We start from the raw sequence: 11,505 nt of genomic DNA, 5'->3' as shown, positions 1-11,505 counted from the left end.
GGTGGAAGCTTTACCGCCGTCATCTCTTCTTTGGCGGAAGCTTGGCCGCCAACTGTCGTGCTGAGGGGTGTAAATAGATGCTTTGCCGTCGTTGATATAGTAATATCCGTAGACGATCACGAACACAATGTCTCTTTTAGCTGGAATGGAGGTCTTGGTCGTTGTTAGGTTTGGCAGGCTGGTGCTGAGGGGTGTAAATAGATGCTTTGCCGTCGTTGATATAGTAATATCCGTAGACGATCACGAACACAATGTCTCTTTTAGCTGGAATGGAGGTCTTGGTCGTTGTTAGGTTTGGCAGGCTGGGTGGTTTTCAGTCGTTTGTTAGGTTTTCCTTTCTTTTCTCTTGTTGTTTCAGTTCGTTCTCGATCGTTTGTCACTTGCTTGGTGGTTAATGTAATCCTGTGCTACGACGGTTCTCTCGTAGTTGTGTCGTTGTAATTCTCTTCCTCTTAATAAAATATATGATGAGGCATGTTAGGAAAAAAAATCCTGCCACATCACATATCTATCCATGGTGGAGTATGAGGTGGCAGGGTAGGGAATTTGTGGGCAACATGGGTCAGACTATGCTTGGCCCGATGCTGTGCGCTACCAAAATAATCAAATTACAGGGATGATTTGGAGGATGAATGAAACACAATGTGTACAAGGCTTTGGAGAAGATGATGTAACTGTGCGGTCGCTCCACACCGGAGATTGCCAGAGCCGTTGGCGATGGAACCTCATTGTCGACAACCCAACGACAATCCTCCTGAATACCGCTCTCTAATGTTGGCCCTAATACTCTGTTCTCGCACTCTATTCTCGCACTGTATTCTTATAATCCAAGGTATTGCTTGATCCTATTCTATTCTAGGTCTGAGGCCTGAGAAAGTTTGCAGACGAAGGGAATGGTTGAAGTACAAGTGAATTAACCATATTTTCTCATCAGCCTAAATAAACTTTTAGATTAAATCGATGGTGCATGCAACTATGCCGTTGCATGAAAAGTTAATGCTTTTAAATGTGAAATCCAGATAATAACAACTCTGCCATCAAATACTACCTCATAATTACATATCCTCGGTGTTGACTTCGAGCACTTAATAAGCTTTGTTTTCCTTTAATCAGATTAATATGAAGGCTAATTGAATTTGTTATATCACACCAATTACGTCTAATAGGACCTGTTAAAAGCCATGAAATTCTAAAAGTGTTCAAATGTGATTATTTGAAATTTTAACTTTTAAATTAATAAGATATTATACATTTTAATTCCAAAACTGAATTGAAAGTGGATGTACTTGATTTTTTACAAGCCGTCTATGATTTTGAACTAGGAAATGAAAAAATTTCAATAATATGTTTCAAGTATTCTGAACTTCAAAAATAGATTTATCTACTTGGTTTCTGTCTCAGTAAAATGAAATTAAAATTTGAGTCCCCTACTTTGAACTTTTAGGGCTCTCAGACCAGATTAGAGAGATTAGAGAAATGTTAGTTGTTTAGGAACCTACGGCAGGCAAGACAACCATCCTAAACTTCTTATAATAATGTGTTAAATCCGCATATTACATTGGATTGGAAGTACCACGCAACATATTGACACAATACACATCTAACTATACTATAAAGAACGAAACAACTAAAAACTTTTCTCACCTAGATTAGATCCACCATTGTCCTCACGGAGGATTCACTTGTCAGGGCTAATAAGAGGGTACCAAAGTGCGGAGGAGGGCTCAGAAACACTCCTTAGAAAATAGTTCTGCCCAAACAGCCATTTTTTCCCCTAAACTCCCGTAACCCTCCCCGTGGGGGCACGCGCTGCTTGATTGCCTCTAATTTTGGTAATTGCCTTTGTAGATGGAACAGCAAGAGCAGATCCAATAAAAGCAACAAGAATCTCATTACCATCAGGACTACCATCGGTAGCAGCAACAAAGCAATACCTTCATCATTAAATTTACATTTCGGTATGTATGTGCCAGCTCTCTTTTCTTTATTCTTCAACTTATAACACTTAGAAATGAAATGAGTAGTTTTCTTGCAATACTTGCAGAATTTCTCATCCTTGTCTTCAGACTTTGAACGGCCCTGGTAGCCATTTGAACTCTAGCCTCTATGACCATTACTTGATTTCTTTTGTGTCCTACCACGAACAGATAAAGCTTCTCCATTGGAAGTTGAACCTTCACAAGACACCATTTGTTTCATCTTTTCTTTAGCTTGCAAGGCCTTATAAACATCATTCATGGTTAAAGTACACGACTATACTATCTATAGAGTTTGCAAAAGAACCAGGCAGTGAGCACAAAAGAAAATATAAGACGCAAGTGCTCATCATCATAAGTTACCTACGTCAGCAACGATCTCCACGACGAGGATCACTTTTCGCAGCGCCGACGCTCGAGTACAGGCTCGTCGCGGCAAAGGACGCCGCAGAGCCGGACGCAGCCAGCATGGAATGCGCAGAGGAATGCCAGGACACGGAGGCGCTGCGATGGGGCGCCGGCATTCTGCGGGGAAGCGTCGTCGTCTGCTCCTTCTCGCAGGGCTTCTACAACGGCACGTCGACGGTGACCGCCATCCTCGACGTGGCGGAGGCTCTCGGGTTCGCCGGCTTCGTCCTCGTGGCCAGCGAGCAGTACGGCGACTTCCTAGCGCAGCCGCTTCCTTTCTGTGTTTCCGGCGTCATGGTCCCCCGAGTCGCCGATGCTCAGGTGATCGACGGATCGATCAGGTGCAGTTCGTCTTTGGCGCGGCGCTGATTGCGACGTGCGTGGCAGGTGATGTGGTCGTACTACGCGGCTCACACGGTCTACGCGGGTAGCGCGACAGTGTTCGGCGCCACCGCGGCGATCGCGGAGGGAAGAGCGGCGACGTTCACCGACGTGGCTCCGGTGGTGGCGCGGTACTCGTCGCGAGGGCCCGATGTCACCGACGCGGAGTCGACGCCGGCAGACGTGCTCAAGCCGGACATCCTCGCGCCGGGCGACCAGATATGGGCGGCCTGGAGCGCCTCCAGCGTCAACCAGCCAATCCTCGCCGGCAACCATTTCGCGATGGTCTCGGGCACCAGCATGGCAGCGCCGCACGTCGGCGGCGTCGCGGCACTCATCAAGCGGAGGCACCCGTCGTGGGGGCCGGCGGCCATCGCCTCCGCGCTGTCCACCACCGCCCGGAGGCACGACGAGCGCAAGGTCCCGGTCATGTCGGAGGGCTTCGAGATCGGCTCGTTGCTCCGCGCGATGCCATTCGACTACGGCGCCGGGTTCGTGAACCCCGCCGGTGCGCTGGACCCCGGTCTGGTCATCGCGCCAGAGCCCCACGACTACGTCGGCTTCCTCTGCTCCTTGCCGCAGCTTAGCCCCGACGACGTCCGGGCTGCCACCGGCTTGACGTGCCAGGCGCCGCCGCTGTCTTCTCCGGCGGACCTCAACGCGCCGTCCGTCACCGTGTCCGCGCTGCGGGGGTCCCTGTCCGTCCGGCGCAGGGTGATGAACGTGGCGAGCGATACCGAGACGTACCTCTGCTCCACGCTGCCGCCGACCGGGGTGGACGTCGCCGTGCGGCCAGGGTGGTTCGAGGTGGCACCCGGGGAAACGCGGGAGCTGGCGATCGAGCTCAGTGTGACCAGGGCGTCTGGGGCGTTCAGCTTCGGTGAGATCGTTCTTACCGGGAGCTTGGGTCACCTGGCGAGGCTGCCGCTGGCCGTGCGGCCCCTTGCGACGCCATGACAGAAAAACAGCCGTTCAGGTCGGCAGTGGACGCGCTGATTAAGTCGGGCTTTAATGAACCGACATGTATTCATGAGTAAAATACACTATAGGACTCTAAACTTGACTCCGCTGTCATCTAGATACTTCAACTTTCAAAATACACATTAAAATCATTAAACTTGCTAATCGCATAATGTGAGGTCCAAATCACAGTTGCTTAAGCTAAATTGGAAGTTAAATAATTTATTCAAATATAAAAATATATACAAAATATATATACACGTAAAAAACATAGTAAATTTACTTGTACAAATATGTTCAAATACAAAAGATTAGTATAAAAAATTTGTAGGAAAATTAAACTCATATGATAAAGTTTGTAAAATAAATTAGAAAATATAAAAGAATAAATTTTGGAGTAAACACTGAAAAATATATTCAGACTAAAGTTTGGAATAAAATTTTAGAGAAATTTTTGAAAATATAAGAGTTGAGTGCAAAAATTTAAAAATAAAATTTGGATTCATATGTAAACTCCACATCGGCAGAAATATTTCCACTTTATAACTTAAAAATGATGATTTTGACTTCACGTGATACAATTAGTAAGTTTAACTTCACGTAATACAATTAGTAAGTTTAAGAATCTAAACGTGCATTTTCGAAGCTTAGGGACCAAGATAATAGTACGAGCCAAGTTCAAGAACTGATAGTGCATTTAACTCTATGTATTGGAGCTACATATTACATTCTTACATCTTACATTCTATTGGACTACATCTTACATTCTATTGGAGCTGGTTGCAGCTTGGTTGGATGGTATTGTAGTGTTCGTATATTCTTCACATTCTAATGCCAAATCGGATGCGGCAAAGTGGGGGAAAAGAAAAAGGAAACAGCTTATACTAGAGCCATTACATTCTTGAATTTCTTTTATAAACTTCTTTGATGGAACTTCTACATCCCTCTCGGGTGTGCTTAACACTCGAGCATTTGCGAGCTTAGAACACGCCCAGTGGCCAAATATCACTGTATATATCGGTTTTTTTTCTACTTACTCGACAAGGTCTACCAAACTAGCCAAATCCCATTTTCCACATCCTATTTACCTGTATTTACACTCTGCAGAAGCATGGTTTTCTCGGTTTGCAGCTTAAGAGTATTCGCAGCTTAAAATAGCGATTGATAGGAGGATGAGTCCGGATCTTTCGAGAGGTACGATAAACTTGATTGGTGGAGAACTTGATGTTGATGAACCAAGACTCCGAATGAACAAACCCTCACAATCACTACACCACTGCTCCGTTGGTTATCACCCGTGTCACACGGATGACCTCACCATGAAGCTTATCCCTGCAATCGCAATCAAGAACACAAGCAAGAACAGGAGATGCAATCAAACAAACTTGATTACGAGGTGGGGTCTCACAAATCGATGAACGACGACACTGTTCGATGACAGATTGAATCTAAGCAAAACTCAATCCCTAATATGGCGACGGCTACTGAATAAAAAGGAGTTAGGGGCGTGTAAGTCCCCTGGACACAACCCTAATGGGTTCCAACACGGTACACGGGCCAGCGGCCCAACAGACGGTGACATAGCACTCTGACAGATTCTGGATGCCCATTTGTTTCGACGATTCCAGTCAACTCAGAAGGCATTTTGAGGTGGAACCGGTGCCATTGGAAGCTCTATGAAATTTTGGTACCAACCATATATAAAATGTCCAAATCCGACTCCGTATGTGGCTAGGGTGTCAATTTTGGTGAAGAGGTTCTAGAATCCGAGGTGGAGTCGAAGTTGAGTTGGACCTGGACTCCTCCTTGGTGTGGACGTCCTAGCTCCTTCTCCTTGACTCCTTGGCTTTCTCCAAGTCCTTGCTGGTCCTCTCCATTATTCCTAATCAATAAAATATAAATGGAACCAAGAGTATGTTCTGAAAAATAATTGACAAGGTTAGAACGTACCTGGAGATCCAACTGTCGCGCACGTGCTCTAGTGATCGGTCCTTGCATTGTATGCAAAGGAGAGATATCCTCATCACTTGGTCCTATCAAATCTGAAATGTTAAATGTTGGACTAATCCCAAACTCGGGAGGCAACTCAAGTTTATATGCATTTTAATTTATCTTCTCAAGAACCTTAAAGGCTCCAGCGGCACGTGGTATGAGTTTGGACTTTCTCAAATCCGGAAACCTATCTTTTCTCAAATAAACCCACACCAAATCATCGGGTTCCAATTTTATCTCCTTCCTACCTTTATTAGCAGCAATTGGATACCTTTCATTTATTTTTCAATTTGCAACTTAGTAGTTTCATGCAACTTAAGAATAAATTCAGAATGTTGTGTAATATATAAGTTCACAATTTCAGAAGGTGGTAAAGGTAGCAAATCAATTGGAGCACGAGGATTGAAACCATATACTACCATAAACGGACTTAACTTTGTTATGGAGTGAACAGATCTGTTATAAGCAAACTCAATATATGGCAAACACTCCTCCCACAACCTCAAATTATCTTTCAAAACAGTCCGCAACATAGTAGACAAGGTATGATTAACTACCTCCGTTTGCCCATCAGTTTGTGGATGACAAGTAGTAGAAAACAGCAACTTTATTTTCTGATTTATACCATAAAGTTCTCCAAAAATAGCTCAAGAACTTAGCATCCCTATCAGAAATAATAGTATTTGGTACACCATGCAAATGAACAACCTCACTAAAGAACAAATCAGCAACATATGAAATATTGTCGGTCTTGTGACAGGGTATAAAATATGCCATTTTAGAGAAATGATCAACAACCACAAAGACACTATCCCTCCTCCTCTTTGTTTTAGGCAATCCTGAAAAAAAGTCTATAGAAATATCCTCCCAAGATGCACGAGGAACAGGAAGAGGCATATAAAGACCATGTGGATTAAGTCAAGACTTAGCTTTGTTGCATGTGGTGCAACGTGAGACGTAGCGCTCCAAATCACGCTTCATCCATGGCCAAAAGAAGTGAGCGGCTAGCACGTCCCCCGTCTTTTTAATACTAAAATACCCTATCAAACCACCGCCATGCGCTTCTTGCAACAGCAAAAGATGAACGGAACTAGCTGGAGCACACAGCTTGTTAGCACGGTAGAGAAGGCCTTCACGCAGCAGAAATTTTTGCCACGTTCTTCCCTCTCTAAAATTTTCAAAAGCATCCTTGAAGTCCAAATCAGTAGCATATAATCCCTTTATGGTTTCTAAACCAAAGATTTTATGAGAAAGTTGGGACAGCATGGTATAACGTCTAGATAAAGCATCGGCAATCACATTGTCTTTTCCTTTCTTATATTTAATGATGTAAGGAAATGACTCTATGAACTCAATCCATTTAGCATGATGTTTGTTCAGAGTAGCTTGCCCTTTAAGGTACTTCAAAGATTCATAATCCGAATGTTTGACAAATTCTTTAGACCATAGGTAATGTTGCCAAGTTTGTAAGACTCGCACTAAAGCATAAAATTCTTTGTCATATGTAGAACAATTCAGCCAAGGACCACACAATTTTTCACTTAAGAAAGAAACAAGTTTACCTCCTTGTATGAGCACTCCTCCAATGTCAATCCCGCTTGCATCACACTCAAGCTCGAAGGTCTTCTCAAAATCAGGAAGTTGCAGCAATGTTGCCTATGTGAGCTTTGACTTGAGAGCATCAAAAGCTCGTTGTTATGCTGGTCCCCATCAAAACAGCACTCTATTCTTTGTCAACCCTTGGAGAGGTGCTGCAATGGTGCTGAAATCCCGCATGAAACGCCGGTAAAAACCTGCAAGACCAAGAAAACTTCGAACCCGCGTAACCGTAGTTGGAAGTGGCTAGCTTGTGATAGCAACAATCTTTGCCTCGTCCACCTCAATGCCCTGTGATGTAACAACATAACCAAGAAAAGACACACGATCGGTGCAAAAGATGCACTTCTCAAGGTTACCAAATAAACGTGCATCATGCAAGATATTAAAAACAGCATGCAAATGTTCAAGATGTGCATCATATGACTTGCTGTAAATAAGGATATCATCAAAATAAACCACCACAAATTTACCAATGAAAGCACGTAAAACCTCATTCATCAATCTCATGAAAGTGCTGAGCGCATAAGTTAAACCAAAAGGCATGACTAACCATTCATAAAGACTGAACTTGGTTTTAAAGGTAGTTTTCCATTCATCCCCTAAAGCCATACAAATCTGATGATATCCACTACGTAAATCAGTCTTAGAGAAAATAACAGAACCACTCAACTCATCAAGCATGTCATCCAAATGAGGAATAGGATAGCGATATCGAATGGTAATGTTATTGATGGCTCTACAATCAACACATATACGCCAAGTGCCATCTTTCTTAGGAACCAAAAGAACAGGATCAGAACAAGCACTAAGACTTTCACGAATGTACCCGCGGTCCAGAAGGTCTTGGATTTGTCGCTGAATTTACTTAGTCTCGTTGTGGTTGGTCCTGTAGGCGGCACGGTTTGGCAAGCTCGCCCCTGGAATCAAATAAATCTTGTGCTCAATGCCTTGCACAGTTGGTAATCCGGGGGTAGCTCCGACGGAAAGACATCCATATGCTCTTGCAAAAGGTTAGCAACAACAGGTGGCAAAGCAATGGACGCGACCTCAATGGAATATAAAGCATGTTTGCATACTAAAGCATAGCAAGGTCCAGTAGAGGCAGATTGTGGTAGAACCGCCTGAATTATTCTGGCTCATGTGCGCTAGTCATCGCTATACAGCCGATAATAACTCAACGCACTGCAAACGGAACAACCCATTGGTCTGTCGGGTCTCTGCCCGATACAACCACGGTTCAACAGGATCGAAACAGGTTTACCTCGCACGAAGGCAAGTTTACAACGCAACAGCTCACCAATTTATAATTCACAACATATTAAACGTTATTACAAACCATTCCAAACTTTAGGTAAATTTATGCAAACATTGTTTAAAGTAACAAGCTAAAAGCTTGCTTAGGTTTACAGCGGAAGGAAACATAAACACGCGACTACACACATCGCGAAGGTTGACACCGTACTCAGCCCAAAGCTTGGTGTCACTCAGGAGGGTCACTGCAAGCCGGGGATGGATCCCACTCCACGGACCAGCCAAAAGGAACCGAAGTTGGCCATGCAGGGTTATCCGTGGGGTTCTCAAAAGTCATACCTGAAAAGTTTACTTGCAAGACTGAGTATACTAATACTCAACAAGACTTACCCGCTTCGTGGTATACTTAGCCAGGTAACTAGACTCATGAAGGCATTGCAAAGGTTCTGGGTTTATTTTCAGCTGAAAAGCAACAAAGAGTATGATCTATTTCCAAATTTTAGCTTTCAGACTATAGTTGATTATCCATTCTAGGTAAGCACCTACACTAAGCAAGCAAGGTTGAGATTAACTTTTGTGACATCCCGAAAAAGATTACCCATAAATTACACGCTAAAATTTTCGCTTTCGAGAACCGTTTTGTCGAAACCCTAACTCCCCGGGAGCCGTGGCCGACACCCGAATCCAATCACGATCACGTCACCTTTTTCTCTTCGCGCAGCGCGCGAACGCAGCGCACGCGTGGCTAACCAGCCGCGATCGCCGCCGCGAATTTCGCCGCACGGTCGCCGCCGCGAATACCGCCGACGCGCACTAATTTTTTTTCCTTCTTTTCTTTTCCTTTTCTTTTTCCCCTCTCTTTTCTTTCCCTTCCCTTTTTTCTTTTCCTCTTTTCCTTTTCTTCCTTCCCTCCCTTTTCTTTTTCTTCCTTCCTGCTCCTTCCTCCCTCCCCTGCTCCCGAGCTCCCGAGCCGCGTCGCCCGGCCTCTGGCCCCGGCCACGCCGCCCCACCCTCGCGGGCACGCTGCCGTACACGCGCGCGCCGCCGGACCGCACGCGCACGCGATCCACGCGACCCACGCGCACGCGTACGCGCACGGCCATGGCACGCACGTGCAAGCACGGCCGCCGCGCCGCCCGCCGCTGCCGCCCCGGCCTCGCCACCCGCGCCGCCCTGTACTGCACAGCGCCGGCCCCGCCTCCCCACGTGCTCGACGCCACCCTCGACGCCTGCGCCGCCGCACGCCGCGTCGCAACCCCGGGCGCCATTAATGGCCGCCCCGGAGCCGCCCCGCCGGCCACCAGCCGCTCGCCCGCTCCTCCACCGCGGCCGCCTATAAATAGCACCCCCCGCACCTCGGCACCTCCACAACCCGCGCCAGCACCCCCCAGCTCCCTTCCCAAGCTCCCCTCGCCGCCCCGCCGGCCGCTCTGCCCGTCGCCGCCGGCCTCTGTCGCCCCGCCTCCACGCGCCGTCCCGGCCCGAGGTGAGGCCGGGGACCGGTTCCCCTCGCCCCCCTCCCCTCTCACCCTAACCCCGGCCGCCGCCATGCCCCGGCCGCTGGAATCAGCCGGGCGCCGGCGTCCCCTTCCCCTTCCTCTGTTCGGTACGGGGGAGAGGAAGGAGAAGGGCAGTTTTGCCCGTAACCCCCCCTTTCCTATATTTTCTCAAAGAAACCCCCCTCTACTTACTCTCCTTTGCAGAAAAGGCCCTGTTCTTTCCGTTATTTCAAAATAAACCCTCCATTACACAAACCCAATTATACTTGGCATCCTTTAGCGTGCCCTGCGTATTTCTAGAATTTGCAAATAGGCCCTTGCCCCCTCCAGATACTTACGAATAAACCCCTGGAACCCTGTTTAACCACCCGAACCCCCTTTACCTCATCATTTTATGTGCGAAACGACCTCCGATCGACCTGAAAATTTACCACGCCCTTTCTAGTATAGTTTTAGCCATGCCATTAAGAAACCACTCAAAGATATCACCCCTAACTCCGTAACTAAATTATTTCCGATTCAAGCCCAACGATAAAAGTTTTTAGTTCTTACGCTTGATTGTATGCCTGTTTGTTTGCGTCGTAGGACACGGAGTGAACGAGGAAGTTCCCGACTGCGACCAAGCAACCGAGGACCAGTTCTGCGACCCCGAAACCAAAGGACAGTGCTTCGATCAGGACCTTTCGCAAGGACTTGACGATGGCAAGTTCAATTCCGCCCTTTGATGCATATTTTTGTCCCAGTTTTTATAAACACAACCCAGTGGCCCGTTTTATAAAATTGCATGGTTTTGCGTGCTAAAAACATGGTAGGATAGCCACCTTACTTGTGATAACCATATCTTGACCATTTGGTTTTGCAAAGAAAGTGTGTGTGCGTGTAAAATGTGGTTTTGAAAAGTGAGTCAGACGGGATGGATGGCATTTCTGTGTGATTTGCCGTTGGTGTGCTCGTACCTGTGTGGTTGAGCGTGAAAGGGAGATATCCATCTTGTCACCCCTAAGGACCGAGTTGATGTGTCGTCTCACCTAGCTTCCTGTCGTGCAAACCACTTGACCGTTGTATGGGCAACGGCTTGGCCTAACCCCACTAGTTAGTCTGATAGCCATCAGGAGAGCTGGGAGCAACGGGTGATCAAGGAGACGGGATAAGCTCTGTGTGACTTATGCCCCGGTTAAACCTCGGTGTTAGGTCGAATGACCCCTTGGTAGATCCCGTGGTGGCTAGCCAGGTCTAGCTAAGGTGGGTAAGGGCTTCGATGGGATCTGCACCGGCACTAAGGTGTTCGTGCTGCGGTACCCCACCTGTGGGTAAAGTTGCACACCTCTGCAGAGTTAAAATCTATTCGAATAGCCGTGCCCACGGTATTGGGCAAGTTACGGTGTGGTCACATAACTAGTGTTTCTCTCTAACGGAATGGTTGGACTGGTGTGGGTTGT

General features: G+C 46.6%; 1 protein-coding gene across 1 annotated transcript; it reads left to right on the top strand.

Moving 5' to 3' along the window:
* The first annotated feature begins 2,444 nt into the window (after positions 1 to 2,444).
* LOC112900495 (subtilisin-like protease SBT2.4) lies at positions 2,445 to 3,722 on the top strand. The gene is made up of 2 exons (XM_025969355.1): positions 2,445 to 2,705; positions 2,772 to 3,722. The coding sequence occupies exons 1-2, from the start codon at positions 2,445 to 2,447 to the stop codon at positions 3,720 to 3,722; spliced, it is 1,212 nt and encodes a 403-aa protein (XP_025825140.1).
* The last annotated feature ends 7,783 nt before the right edge of the window (positions 3,723 to 11,505 follow it).

The sequence above is a fragment of the Panicum hallii genome, chromosome 7 (genome assembly GCF_002211085.1).
Source record: "Panicum hallii strain FIL2 chromosome 7, PHallii_v3.1, whole genome shotgun sequence".
Taxonomy (NCBI): Eukaryota; Viridiplantae; Streptophyta; class Magnoliopsida; order Poales; family Poaceae; genus Panicum; species Panicum hallii.
Note: the sequence above shows the minus strand (reverse complement) of the source record. Positions and strands in the feature narration are given on the sequence as shown.

Excerpts from the sequence above, each read along its gene's own strand:
- LOC112900495 (XM_025969355.1), top strand. The coding sequence starts at position 2,445 with ATGGAATGCGCAGAGGAATGCCAGGACACGGAGGCGCTGCGATGGGGC. Across the intron at positions 2,706-2,771 it reads CCCGAGTCGCCGATGCTCAG|GTGATGTGGTCGTACTACGC; the intron begins GTGATCGACGGA and ends CGTGCGTGGCAG.